This window comes from Corvus hawaiiensis, chromosome 13 (genome assembly GCF_020740725.1).
Source record: "Corvus hawaiiensis isolate bCorHaw1 chromosome 13, bCorHaw1.pri.cur, whole genome shotgun sequence".
Classification (NCBI taxonomy): domain Eukaryota; kingdom Metazoa; phylum Chordata; class Aves; order Passeriformes; family Corvidae; genus Corvus; species Corvus hawaiiensis.
Genome location: NC_063225.1, coordinates 3297352 through 3311943, shown reverse-complemented (window position 1 = coordinate 3311943; position 14592 = coordinate 3297352). Strand labels below are relative to the sequence as shown.

At 44.4% G+C, this 14592-nt stretch overlaps 1 protein-coding gene across 1 annotated transcript; it reads right to left on the bottom strand.

The window, feature by feature from the left end:
- Positions 1-344: 344 nt before the first annotated feature.
- Positions 345-14302, bottom strand: WHAMM (WASP homolog associated with actin, golgi membranes and microtubules). Its single transcript, XM_048317779.1, has 10 exons — positions 13705-14302; positions 10641-10814; positions 9162-9312; positions 8512-8681; positions 7656-7821; positions 6523-6710; positions 5028-5114; positions 4848-4943; positions 3960-4473; positions 345-1651 (listed from the first exon to the last, which is right to left on the bottom strand). Exons 1-10 carry the CDS (start codon positions 14242-14244, stop codon positions 1365-1367), a joined length of 2373 nt encoding a protein of 790 aa, XP_048173736.1. The 5' UTR covers positions 14245-14302; the 3' UTR covers positions 345-1364.
- Positions 14303-14592: the final 290 nt, after the last annotated feature.

Here is a 14592-nt window from a genome sequence, read left to right as displayed (position 1 = left end):
TCATATCCAAAGAGCAGTAGGGTGCTTGAACAGTAAAAAATGAAGCCCCAGCTGCTGCTTCTGCTTCTAACATGAAAATTGCTGCATACATATTTACTGTGCTGATTAAACACAAAAAGATCTGCTGCTCTACAGTAAAACAGGGAACTGAAACACTGTATTTTCAATTTTGTTACCAAATTACAATTCATAAATATTTGAGAAAATAAGGGCATTTACATACACCATTAGTGAGAGTGCAGTTGCTGTATGGCTGCCACTTACTATCAAAGCCAGGGTATATGGTATAAATAATGCTCTGTTCACAGCAGCATTCTAAAATGACAGCACGCTGAATCCACTTCTTCTGTCAAGATATATTTTATTAAGGGTCAGTATAAACTTCAAAAAATAACTTGAATAATTTTTGCCACTATCTACCCAAAATAGCAACAGTCTCTAAATTCAATGTAGCTGAATTTTGAAATAGTCAGCTTCCAGGCACAATGTAAATACCTGCCATTTTTAAGGCCATCAGGTAATTTAAATTCATGAGAGTAGCTATAAACATGTATTGAAGTTCTCAGTGGAAAAATGCTGCCCTGCACTACAGGACTAAATCCTGAAAAATATTGTAGAAAGATTTTGGCTCTTTCTTTCATGTCAACAGGTCTTTGTAAATGTAGATGTACGAAAAACATCTACCATCTAAAAGTTCTCTATACTTAATCTTTCAGCTAAAGAAGTAAACTTTTCAGTAATTACTGCAGTAGTGTTTATTTCAAACTTGAACCTGATTTTCCCAATCAGCATTATGAAGCCATCCACAAGGGCACACCTTCTAACATGATGATAAATAAAGTATCCATGTAGTTATTTGAGAGTGAGCTGTATTAGACAAGCAAAATGCTTAAGAATTTTCTGGACAATGGAGGTAAGAATGAAAGATTTCAGATCATGCTAAATTTTCTGGTCTGCCTCTGTCACAAGAGATTTGCTTTACTTTTATCTGACAAAAGAGATTATCAGTTATTTTTTCACTCCTTAAACTTCGTTGTGATAGCATTACCTACTGTAGTAACAATCTAAATAATGTATGTTTCAATCCAGCATTTTAGCTATCTTCAGATGTGGTGGAAACACTAAATGGTTGAGCCAGAACACCTATTAGTGCAAGCATAATTTGGAGTATGATTTCTCATGCAAAAATATGAATCTGTAACTCCTACAGAAAATCAACAGGATTCTTTTACTTTACAAGACATTTTGGACTATGAGAACACTACACACAATCACACAGTTCTTTCATTTTGAAAGGGACAGTCTCATACAATGAGCAAAATGAGGCACATGCTCTGTTCCAGTCAGTAACTCTGCTATGCAGGTTAGCTGTCCCATTCTCCATTATTCTGATCATTGTCCTCCTCTTCTTCAGAATCAGCAGACACTTTCTTAATTCGCTGCATGGCTGCCTTAATGCTTCTCTCTAGCTCATTAGGGGATCCTTTACTGACATCCCTCTCAGAATCTCGAGTCACCTTCCTCAGTTTAACTCCTTGCCTTATGGCAGAGAGGATGTTGTCCTTCACGGAGGCGTAGGGGTTTGGCTGCTCCACCTTGCGAAGGTGAACTTCGCTGCGCTTCAGAGAAGCCAAAACTTCATCCATGGAACCTGCAACAGATAAATCTACTGTTACCAGAAGAATGAATGAGACAATCACACTTAAGAGGTATGAAGCCCTACCCAAGTGTTCAGGGCTCTTCCTTTAACCTTTGCTAGCGACAGGAAAAAGAATGGTCTGTTCTGGCACAGACTCTTTCAAGTTCTGCAACAGCAGGCTCTGGAACTGCTTTTAAAAAGCAGTTAAAGCTTTTGTATCTTGAATTGAGAATCCAGTGCTTCTTCATCATTATACAAGGTTGTGCTCTAAGGAAGAAATTATACACAAAGGACAATGCTCTTTTTCATTACAACTTTATGGGCTTTCAAAAATATTTCACTGAACCAAAAAAATCTCTTGCATTCTGTGTTATAAACAATCCACCATCCCTCCTAGCTTGCCCAGAAGCCTGCTGAGACTGTCAATTGCATTTTTGCTCAGCCAAGAGAAAAATGAAAGGATTTGAGTAGAAGGGCTTGAAAGTGCACCACTGAAGTCATTGGGAGCCAGATCAGGCCCTATGCAGGCAGCTCTTTTCTGTATGGACTTAGAAAACAATTCCTATTTTACATGATTTAGATCCCAGGTGTATGTTTCTGAACTTCAGACCATGAAGGACACCATACTGAGAGCTTCCACTAGTCCTCCTAATACACACTAATTTGTGTTTTACTCCTTCTGCTGGATTCTTTGCTGCTTGCTCCAGACTGTCAGACAGGGAGGCTGTTTCCCTGGACAGCAATAGGGCCAGACCATCTGTGCCTCACAGCCAGAAATATTTTTGCCATGCGCAGTGCACACAAGGTTATGTGATTAACATCAACCACTTGAAATGTAACATTCTGCTAAATCCTGTGCTACCTTCAGAGAATAAAAAGGATCAAGCAAAGATCCACCAGATTGCCTTACAAAGCCTACAAGTAAGAGACTCTTAAGGCTACTAATTAAATGGGCTGCCTGGTAAAAGGTTAGTTAGACAAACAAATTATAAAAGAAGCCCCTCCTGACTTTTCACGTGCAAAGACATGAGTAGCCCATAACTAACACCAACATGTTTATGAAGCTGTTTCAGTAAGTTCCTGTGGCAGTAATTTAGCAATTACTATTATGGCTACTGATATGATGGCTTCCTTCAAGAAATAGGTGTAAACAACTAATCGGATCTCTCCAATAAACAAAAAATAACTTTTCTTATCAAAAAATAATGAAAAGACATCAATGTTAGGCTGTGAATGGCAGTAAATATTAGCTACCAGCAAGGCTGTTGCAACAGCAATCAGACTACTCTGGTGTACCACTCCTGTTACTAATCAAGGCTTCTTAAGAGTATCTGTAGTAGAGTTATCCCATGGATATCCCACACTGAAGTCTGCACTGCATGCACAGTAGTTTGCCATGGTAACTCAACTGTGTCTCAGCCCTTCAGCTGCTTGTACTTCCCCACAGCTCGGAAGAACGAAAAACGCTGAACTTCCCCTGGTATTTCTGCCTCTGGTTTGCCTCTTAAATGATAGGATACAAAGGCTGCTTGGATGTATTGTGAAGAGTCGAAAAGGAAAAGGAATGTACCACGTTTAATGACATTCCTCATTCTAGCGTAAGCTCCACTGTGAAAAACAACAAAAAAAATTGCTGCCTTCCAACTTAGATCAATCTCTCTGACATAGTCAAAATATCCACTTGCCTTAGAGATAAAAATAAGCCTGTTAGCAGGATGCAACCAGTGCAGCCTTGGGAGGCTGCTGAGCTCCATTCTCATTCAAACTACTCTTTCAATTGTCGAGTTCAGCCTTCAATTACACCTGCATGATCTTGCTAACAAAGAAAAGGTGTAACAGAGCAGAATTTCTTCCCTAGGAATGTACACCAAAGCTATTCACCTGCCTTTCAAATCCTGGTTGAATTCTGCATGAATTCTCTTAGGAAACCTTTATTTAGAAACCAAGCAAATTGTAAGTGGACACAGGCTGTGCGCACCTTAGAAACACAAGCAGCCCAATTACCAGCTCTGTAGTACATAAATCATAAACACTGAAGTGTAGCCTTAGTACAGCTACAAATTTACCCACATTGGTCTTCTGATTGGAGCATCAGGGCCCTGTGAAGTGTCTCAAACAGGACACACAAGTCACTGTTACTCATTTAACATCCTGAGCTATGGTCAGTGTTATTATACATACTTTCTTAGACTAAGCTTTCCAGGAGCCTCATTCTCTTGATCAGAAGTACACATTATTCCTGTCCAGAAGCAGAGGGAGGGAGACCAGAAAAATACAGGAAATGCATTAAAAAAGCACCAGTTGATGTGAGCACACTTACCTATGCAATTATTTATAGACCTCCTGGATGAGTCATCCTGTTTGTGCAGTGCAGGGCTTTCTGAGGGGCTATCAGAGCTGAGGGGCAGTGGTTTATCCTCTGCTGCTGACGGTGTTTTTAACTGGAGAGGTAGGGGGGGAGGTGGGGGAGGAGGGGGCAAGGGAGGAGGGGGTGGAGGAAGAGGTGGTGAGCATGGAGAGACCATCAATTCCTCGCTGTGCTTTTGTTCCTCTGTGTCCCCATCAGTAACAAAAATCTGGACAGGGATATCTGCTGGGGTATTCTGACATAAAGCTTTTGGTTCTTTGTCTTCTACAAGCAGAATGCTCTGTGGCTGCTCGAGAGCTGCCCTTGCTCTCGGTGAGGGTGCAGGGGGCAGAACTGCTGGGGCTGTCCCTGCACTCGGTGCAGGTGGAGGGGACAGCACCACAGTCTGCTGAGGGATGCCTCGTGGCAACTTGGGACTGAGAGGCTGGGGATGAGATGTTTTCAGAACAACATGAGCCGGACATTTCTGAAAAAGAAATCATAAGGCAGGAGGTCACATCTCCATTGGACTGGCCAAAACATCAACCCCAATGACATAAAAAGCCACAGAGCACAGACCTGTCCCACTCACCCATTCGAGCAGAAAATTCAACCCTCAATAAATTTAAATGACAAAGTATTTCTTTCAAAGCCATTTCCTCACCTGCATTCTTTGCAACAGATTCCACACCTGGAAACTGTATCTTCAGCAGATTTAATCCTCTTTATTCATTACACATAATCCTACTTTAGGCTATCCAAATGGTTATCTCTGATTTGGACCACGCTCACATGTGAGCTATGGCTACTTTCTGACGTGTTTTGACACCATTTAGGACTACTGTCGTTCACAGTACTTGCCTCCCTGAATGCTTTCAGCCTCTCCAGTGTTTTCTGACGTTCCTGGCTTATCCAAGCTTTTTTCTTTTTCTCCTCCTCTTTTTGTTTGTCTCTCTTCTGCATTAAAACACAAGTAACTGAGCCTTAGTATGTGAAAACAAGCAGCTGCCAGATTGCCCAAGGCTGCTGTTTGGTACTCACTATCTGTATGCTGTGATGCTGCTGGAAGCGTTTTCTGCTCTCTTCTGCCTGTTGCAGTCTCTGCCGATGGCTCGCTTCACATTGATCCTGGGAGAAGAGCAGAATTCATGCAACTCTCAGTCAGTTCACATTTCCTGTGCACCAGCTGTGCCATTAGCTCCTGTGCACAGGCCACTAAATAGCAACCACAGTTGAGTGCTAGGCAGCAACAAGAAAGATGGCTAAGCTCAACTAGTGTCAGCTGTGAGACCCTGATGGCGAAGTCTGTGGGACTCCTTCATGGCTAAAGCCAATGTTCTCCTCACCAGCCATATTTTTGTTCATACTGCAGCAAAAATGTATCCAGATGTGACCCAATCCCTCTGTCTTACAGTTTAGTTAAAAAAAAAAAAAAGAGAAAAAAGAAAAGAAGAAAGGGAGATGAAAAGAAGAGAAGACATAAGCTCATGCAAAGACATGAGGAAGAAGGCAAGAAGGAAGCTAGCAGCGCACTACAAAAATATAAAGCTACTTTTCCCCCCCTCCCTTATTTGCCATAGCTCCCAAGTACAAAGCCAGGGAAGCAAAGGTATGGGAAGCACAATGAATGCCTAGCAAGGGTACTTTCTGTTAGCAACGAGTGCCACAGAGAAGCTGAAGGCTTCAATATTTTCTCTGGGAGTCGCTTTTCGTCTCTGTACAGAGGGCGATTATCCACATGGCTGGACAGGCATTTGCAAATCATGTGGCATTTGGCTTCAGTGTTATACAACCAATAGACAGCAATTAAGTGAATGAAAACAGAAGCAAAAGAAGTGTGTGCCAAGGAAGTAGTTGCAAGCAAGAGACAAAGATGGCTCACAAATCATTTCCAATTTAACTCCCAGTTTGTCCAGGCTCCTGAGGGATAAAAGGTCAGACAGACTGGAACCTAAACTCTGCCCCAGCAGAACTGCAGGTGTAAGGTAAACTCATCTCACTGAGAAGGTTCATGAGAGTCAACTTGTGTCTTCCTAGTGTTCTGCTCTGAATGGGAAACAAAGGAAAACCTGCCCTTTGCACACAACTGAGAGGCTGAAGAGAGAACTGCAGCTGTTAAAGTTTCCCCTTCCTTCAGTTCAAAGATAAAGTATCAGTGTGTGGGTTGTCCTATCACTGCAGCTTCCTCGACAGAAGGCCAGTCTCCTCCTGTACTGCAGCTCCTTTGGAAAAGGCAGCTAGGGCAAAGCTCCAGCTGGCCCCACAGGACTCTGGTAAGGTCTAGCTGATGGGGGAACACCTGGGTCACCCAGGTAAGTTTGTAGTCTCTTTCTAAGCCAGAGACAAACTTGCACCACACCATAGAGTGTAAAGCTGGCTTAAAATCCCATTGCCCCTCTTTCTGCTTGCAGGCCTTGGCACTGAGTCACGAATTATCTTGTACGCGCCACCCAAACTTCCCTAATGGCTTCCTGTCCATCCCTTGTGAGTCAAGACATTAGCTGAAGAAAATGCACATCTCCAGGACTGCATTTACTTTTTTGTTCCTGAGGTAGGCTCTCCTCGCACAGACAGTCCCACGCTTTGTCTCCAACTGCTTAGTCTTCTGCCTCAGCACCGTCATTGCTGACAAGTTAGCGTAATGTTGTCCCATGGTCTGTTCAATGACCTTGAGCTCCTCAGGATTTTCACATGTATCATAGTAAACAACTTCATCCTGTTTCTCTAAAAAGGCATTTGGCATTTTTTAAGAAACCAAAAATTGCCACAGTTATTTAAACATTTAAAGAGCTAACGACATTTTAAAAGCCATTGAAGGCAGTGAGTTAGTTATGAGTAAGTGTAATGCTCCAGAGCCAAGCTGGGTCCTTCACAGTCTTATGCAAACATGTCACCTTACTCACAGGGGTGCTTTGCAGGATCAAATTTATGCTGTTAGCATTTGTTATTTAGCTTCCTCTTTCAAATGTCTCCCCGTGTTTTAACTCCTACCTTCACCAACTGGAGTTTTCCTGGAAAATGGAAGACTGTTCTGATCAACACTGGGTGTCTTATTTTACTACTTACGGCACTTTAGCTATGTAACAAGCGGCAGCAATGTTTACTTCACAGTCTACATGGTAACAGAGAACTCATAAGCACAAGTAAGAACAGGACTGGTGCTGAATTTGGTATAAATATGTCACAAAGAGACACTTAAACTGGAAAATAGTAGTATTCAGGTACCATTCTAGCTATAACCACCTCTTTTTGTCATTACAGGATGTATTTGGTAATTTCTACATGTTAGATTAGAACAGATTATGGTGAATTACAGCACTATTTCAGCAGGTTCACGATATCCACAGTCTCTGTGCACAGCTATTAGAGCAGTTAAGCACTGTCAATACAAATTATTCCATGCTAAACCAGGGCATGCACATATCACAGCTGCTGGCAAGATTAGCAACCAGTGTGGCTTTTTTTTTTTTTAAAACTTGTGTTATCAAATTAGGGTCTAATGAATCAAAAACCAAAATATCAGATGGTGCCACAGCATTAATGTTTTACAGCAGTCCTTTCTACTAGCAAGACCCAAGCAGTGATATCCATTTTTTTTTAATTGAAAACAGAGCAAGCTATGTCAATCCTGTGTTCTGAATATGTGCTTAAATAATATTTTATTCTCACCTTTAATCTGTCTCTTTATAGTGTCCAACTGTACAATAAGCAGCATCTCTTCATGTTTCAATACTTCAAGCTGTACATTATATAATTCCAGCTGTGTTTCATAATACTGTATTTCCAGCTCCTCCACTACACTCAAGTTCTCTTCTTGTTCACCAAGATTCTCCATCTGTAACAGAAAATAAGAAGCATTAGTACCAAAATATGCACACATGAAACACGTCTGGATGCACAAATGCCTGTAAGGAGCCTGGTCTAACTGGCAGCTACTTTGGTATGGAAACAATAGAGCATTAGAAATGGCTTGGAGCAGAAACTCAGAGGAGCAGAGGGCCTTATTAACCTAAATAAAAATTTACCTTAATTTACCTAAATTTACCTTAAGTTTACCAGGAGAGACTTCATCATAATCTGCACAAACGATACTGCTCCTGAAAACCATTATATATGGTACAGTACACTAATCCTGGAAAATGAGTACCAAGTACTCCTAGCAGCACTTAGATGGCATCAAAGATTAATAGTAAATAAGTATCTTTATTTTTCAGTGTCCTCTGAAGATAATATCTGGTCTTTATCTCCCTAAAAATCCTAACAATTTCAAAGGTTAATATCCCAAATGCTCAGATAATACTTGAACTGTAAAAGCATGTATCTTAACCTCTGCTATGCGTCCTCAAACATGCAGGAGCAATTAAAAAACTGCAGACATGCATATTCCACAACTTAAAACCATGCTGAAAATGTAAATTTTTTCATAGACAAAGACTTCAAAAGCCTACTCCCATGACCATTTTGGTAGGTTTTGATCAGCCCTTCAAAGGACAGTGACCCAAAAGGAGGCTTTGTAAGGTCTTACGAGTTTCTGAATGCCAGTTCTCTTCTGTTTCAGGCACAACTCTCTTGCTCTCAGATGCTGAAGGGTTTCTTTTGCTAACATATATTTCAGATTTTCTAGTCGTGGCAAAGCTGATGCCCAGGTGGTTTTACCAAATCTCTCCTCATCTTGTTCCATCTGTTTGTGCATTGCTGTAGATTAAAACATGGCAGCAAAACATGAGAAATGCAGTGTACTAATAGCCCTTGTGTGTTTCTGAAGTATTAAAAATGCTAATCTTATTAAACGATTTCTGAAGCTTTAGCAAATACAAGATTACCAGGTTGAATTTGTGATCTTAGACATGTAAGTAAAATACTTCACTGTACCATGGAAACATGTCCTAACAGTTGCACAGCAACATACTCTGTTCCCATGCTGAAATCCTTGAGGCTTGCACACCAAACATTAAAAGCACCCATGGATTTTGTGCAGAGGTTTGCAGCCACACGTCTCAGGCAAGCCAAATCCAAGCTGTAAACCAAATTGGTTAAAAGATACAAATCTTAAGTGAATAAAGTGCTTCTTTCTTAAGCCAGACACTCACCCGAACCTCAGGTTCTGCACAGAGATAAGAAGAGCTCTCAGTCACCTAAGTTAGGTATTTACACAACCTTTTGTGTAAATCATACCTGCCAGAGCCTTTACAGTTTCCTTGAAGTAGTTCACAGTGATATCCTGAATGGAGCACACAGCACTCTCAGCTCGCTTAGTCCATTCTTCAGCATCCTTCTGCAAAGCTGCTACTCTTCTAGGCCCCAGATTATCATACTGCAAAGATTTCTGCAAGGACACAAAATTCTCAGTTACCGTGTGGCTTCCACAGAGGTGCAGCCACACTATGCTACACTTGGAGACATATCAAGCATGGTGGCAAACATGACCTTCCCCTCACCTGTCACAAAGTGAATCACTGCTCATGCCTATTTCTTATTCTCTAGGCTAATTCAGGACCTTTGTCTCCCAATCCTGACCTCACATTTGGATTAATTTACTTTAAAATATTTTTAAACTATCATCTTTAAAATCATGTCCAACACAAGTGTTTTTAGTTGTTACTAAAAGTAACTCAAACCCCCTCTTCTACGTGCAATGTTCTCTTCTATTTTTCCCCCACGTGTTGACAGCACATTGCACCAGCAGGTTCTTCAGCTTGGCAGTTCTTCCACACAGGGACAGGGATACAGAAAAGAAACATAAGAGAATGTTTTCAAGTCCACAAAGGAGACAGGGGTACAAGCCGAGTATTCAAACATATCTTTAGAAGAATTATATTTCAAATGAGCCTAAATATCCCTTACAGGGTTGGGTTTTTTTAATACAAACTTTGCCTCATTCTTTCCAATTTCCATTTTAACTTTCAGAACAGTAAGTACACTGAGCATTTTACTGTCACAGGTTTAGACCTTCAGCACCCAAGCACCTTAATCTAAACATAAAACTGCTCTGCTCTTTTTGAGAGCATTAACAGCTCACTTTAATTTTAACACACTATTTAAGGAAAATCAAAATAGTAAATGGCTGTCATTTCCAGGGGCATTGTAACTTTCAGGATGTGCTTCCAGTTTAGGATGCACATAAAACAAAGTGAACACAGTGACAAATGATATGTTTTAATCTGCAGTCCTAGCAGGTAGCAGTAATAGAAAACTCCTTTGAGTGGGAAGATCTTGTTTGTCTTCCACTCTACCACCACAACTGAGTTAATCTGGTGCAGCAGCATTCCTGGAAGATGACATTCTCAGTGTCACAAACTAATCCCACAGAAGGTGGCACAACAAAGGCTACTTAGATCACTGTAAATTCAGCCTCCCAGAGAGTAAACCCCAGGGAGGTGGAGCCTGGGAATATTCTGCTTTTAAGGGGGACACTGGTGGGAAGACAGCTGCAGTTCTAGTCAAGCCCTTATCACGGACTCCAAGATCCTGAGTGGCTCTGCCCTAACTCTGAATTTGTCAGTCATGTTTGGTGATTGGCAGCTTTGGCAGAGGATAAAAAAGCAGGTACAGACAGAAGTAGGGAATGTTCCATGATTTGAGCTTAAACTGCTCCAAGAGCAGCTGAAGCCCCACTACATAGCTTGGCCTTTTGCTTTGTAAAGGCAGACTTACCAGGATTTCCAGTTTGTACAGAGTCGCCAGCTCTCGCATATCTCTGAAGGGCTGCAGTAAATACTGGTAGAATTGTGTTGCCATGGTGACCAAATCCTGATAAGCCTCATCTTCTTCTTCATAAACCTTCATCAAAGCCACCATTGTGTCAGCACTTTTATGCTGCTCCAGAACCTAGTGGGATAAAAGGTAAATCAGACACGGCTGCTTTGCATTCGTGTGTGCTGGATGCTGCTGCCAGGCTCTGGTGGGAAGGACCTGTCCTTCCACAACCAAGACTTCTCATGCACAGGAGCCCTGTGCCAGGCATTCTGCAGCCACCCCAGCTGAAAATACCTCCAACACCACACTGTTAAAGGCACTAATTGCTGCACATTCCATTAGGAGCCTGCAAGGAGCATCCTGCCCAGGGCGCCCACCAGAAACATTCTAGTAACTGTGTGCAGATGATTTGGTTGCTGCTTTTTATAAACATAAATGGGAATCTTGGGAAGTCTGTGTACTGGAAGGACAAGCAAGGTATTCTTAAACTAGCTGTTGCATGGCTTCCACAATTACTAAATGACTGCTAATGACTTTCTGGATCCAGAATTTCTGACTTCAGGCACAGGAAAAAAGACTGGCATTTACTTCTGATAACACCCTGCAGTTAAATTCCTTTAACATTTGTGTAATTTATAATAGCTTATTCTAACCCCAGTTCTAATGGTATTACACTTTATAAGGCATAATTCTTCCAGGGAATTACTGCCTTTCCGATACACTATGCTCTATTTATTTCCTTCTATGACAAAATAAAAAGTTGGGCATTTCCCCTCAATTGCATTTGTTTACTGGCACCAATCAAAGCTTCAAAGATTTTTCTTTGACACCAGCTGGCAGAGACCACGGCATGCTCTACATGCCAGGATAGAGTGAGCTGGCTGAGAGAACACAGCTAAGTTCCACTGAGAAACAGACCTTCCTGGAAGGACAGTGTGTGCTCTGCAGCTCCGTAAAGAGGGAAGGGGATGGGAGGGGTGTGTGTGCTACCAGCAGTGAGAAAAACCATTAAAAGAATAGGCTTGGTTGTGTTGCAACTGAAAGCACTGAAATTAAACCATCAGCTTTGCTCTTGCCAGCTGAGTCTGGGTAAGACAGCAGAGTTCCCACATATGGAGGAACTTCCCCCCAAAAAAATCAGTGGAAGTCAGCTCAAGGGCATTTCCCACCCACCCTGTCTGCAGGCCTGGCACAGACAAGACAGGGGAACAAGAGAATCTGAACTGCAACATTTCTGATAATCCCGTAAGTGTGGCAGCCTCTTAGGCCTCCCCAGGAGCTTATGGTAGCTCACACAGAGACCTAGGGCCCACCTGCAGCAATTTCACAGTCTGCTTTTGCCCCACTATGGAAGCCAAATACAAATGCAACAGGCTGACTCTCTGATTTCCACTCTAAAAGCAAGTAGTGAGGCTCATGTTGCTCCTGGAGAATGCTTAGAGTGAGTAAAAGGGAAGTATTAGTGAAGGACATGAATGTAAAAAGGAAAAAAGGATGCTCTGGTACTTCAGGTTGGTTTAATGTCTATTTCTTGAATCTCTTGTAACTTGGTCTAGACTGCAGTATAATGAATTTATGTCCCTGTTAGGCCTGCAAGTACAACACCACTCTACAATGTGTTTAGCCATATCTAAAATACAGCTGGAAATTGCAGAGTAACTACCAGAGGCACCAAGTTGTACTTCACCACCAAGCCCCAATGGCCACACAGCCGAGCATGCTCATGCTGCTTCCAAAAGAACGTGGTGGCTAGAACGTGTTTCTAACTGGGCTGTGAACTGTTCCAGTCAGTGACAGACACTGACTTTTGTATACAACAAGGTACATGTTCATGTAAACTAAAGCTGTGTTTTTAAAAACAGTGTCTTCCTGAAAAAGTAGTGTTGTTACAGCTGTTAAGACTGCAATAGGAAACAGAAGGCTGAAGTCAGCTGTCATAACTTTCCTCCAAAGCACGATCACTTTCATAAAATACCTTTCAGCTTACTTTGCCAGAAAAAAGAGACTGTAAACAGGTACTGCAAGAAACAGCAGCAACACACTGGTTAGCCTGAAGTCTCTGTAACTCGTCAACATTCCGATGTCCTAACTGCAACTCTGTTACTACACACCATCCCTTGAATTCATGCTTACAAGAAGAGGAAAAAAAAAAACAGTAACACACCTACAGCAAGAAGAAACTTCAAGTACCAAAGGAAGAAAGTGCTAACGTTATCATTACTTCATACAATCATGAGAGCTAAATTTGACACTTACTAAAAAAAAAAAACAAAAACAACAACAAACCCACACACAATTTCTTTGAATACAAACCACTGTTATAAGACCAGGGCTAAGTTTGGTCCTAATAAAAGACTGGGAATCCCCCAGTTGCAAGCATTACTGCAAACATGTAGTCTGAGACCTTCACAGGGAGGTTAGAAAATGAGCACATGATTGTATTCTCCTCTTCGGTTACTGTTCCACCCATTGCCCAACACTGCTGGATGTTTTCAGCAATGTGTTTTTCTAGGAGTGCCTGCAGCTTAAGTAAGAGCCCCAGTGCCTTACAGTGAATGCCCACCCGGAGGTGGCTTATTCCCCCCTTAATAAAGGTGCACTTGAAAGACCGATGACAGTACTTCAGAAAGTTGACTTGGTGGCTTCCAGACAATAAAAAAGTGTTTGTGTAAGCACAAATCTGGACACTGGACAACACCACGACCAAGTTGTTATCAGTGACCTGGCCACCCTTGCTCGCGTGAGCCTGGAAAATCTGCCTTGATCGATGAAGGTCCCGCAGCTGCAGTGGCTGCCAGGCTCATCATGCAACTCCCAGGCGAGCGAGGGGTGCCGAGCTGAGACTCAGACAGCTGCACCCGAGAGCTGAGCTGCAGCACCGAACAATAAAGATGGTCCTACACCGAGGGGTCCCTTCTCCTGTCCGCAGGGGGTGGCCCGGCAGCCCCCGGCCCCGCAGCTCTCGGGGCCCGCCCCGCGCCCCCGGGCCCCTCCGCCCCGCGCCCGGCCCCGGGGCCCGTACCCGCCGCAGGGCCTCCTTGGCCCGGGCCAGGTGGCCGCGCAGGGCCTTCCCGCGGAGCTCGTGCAGGCTCTCGAAGTACTCGTCGTCGCAGCAGCGGTCGGCGGCGAAGAGCGCGTCCAGCACCACGCGGCCGCCGCAGAGCTCCAGGGCCCAGCCCAGGTAGAGCTCCAGCGCCCGGCACAGCTCCTGCAGCTCGGCCTCATCCGGCGCGGCGCCGCCGGGGAACAGCACGGCCCAGAGCCCGCCGGCGGCCGCGCCGGGAAGCGCGGGCGGCAGCTCGGGGAAGGCGGGCTCCAGGCGCGGGCACACGGCCGACAGCTGCCGGTGGACGCCGCGCAGGGCCGGCGCCGAGAAGAGCCCGGCCCAGCTCTGCGGGGCCTGCGCCGCCGCTTCGGCCCGCCCGTGGCAGGTCACCGCGAACGCGCCCTCCGCGCCGTTCCAGCCCACCAGGAAGCGGAGCCGCGGCGGCGGCTGAGGCTCGGCGAAGGCGGTGTCGCGCACGGCCACCCACCCCTCCAGGCTGTCGGGCTGCGGCTCCATCGCGGCAGCGGCGACGACGGGCCCCGGAGCGAAACAGAAACCGAGCGGCGGGCGGGGCGGGGCCGCGGGCGCGTCACGGGCAGCGCCCGCGCCCATTGGCGGGAGCGGGGGTGTGACCATGGCCGGGGGCGGGGCCAGAGAGGGCGGAACCGAGGGGGAGGCGGGGCCGGGGCGGCCCTCACGGCGGGCGTGGAAAATAAACAGTGCTGCAATAAAAGGTGCGAGAGGGGCGGTCCCGGGAAAGCCTGATTTTCACAGGATCGTGGAGTTGCAACCCTTCTGCCGTGTGCGCGGACACCTTCCGCCAGGCCAGGTTGCTCAGAGCTCCATCCAGCCTGGCCTTGAGCA

What these genes read in the sequence shown, in the direction of transcription:
- WHAMM (XM_048317779.1), bottom strand. Translation starts at nt 14,244, where the DNA reads ATGGAGCCGCAGCCCGACAGCCTGGAGGGGTGGGTGGCCGTGCGCGAC. An exon ending in AACTGTAAAGGCTCTGGCAG is followed by an intron (nt 8,682 to 9,161) that starts GTATGATTTACA and finishes TTTAATCTACAG; the next exon opens with CAATGCACAAACAGATGGAA. An exon ending in AGCATCACAGCATACAGATA is followed by an intron (nt 4,944 to 5,027) that starts GTGAGTACCAAA and finishes GTTTTAATGCAG; the next exon opens with AAGAGAGACAAACAAAAAGA.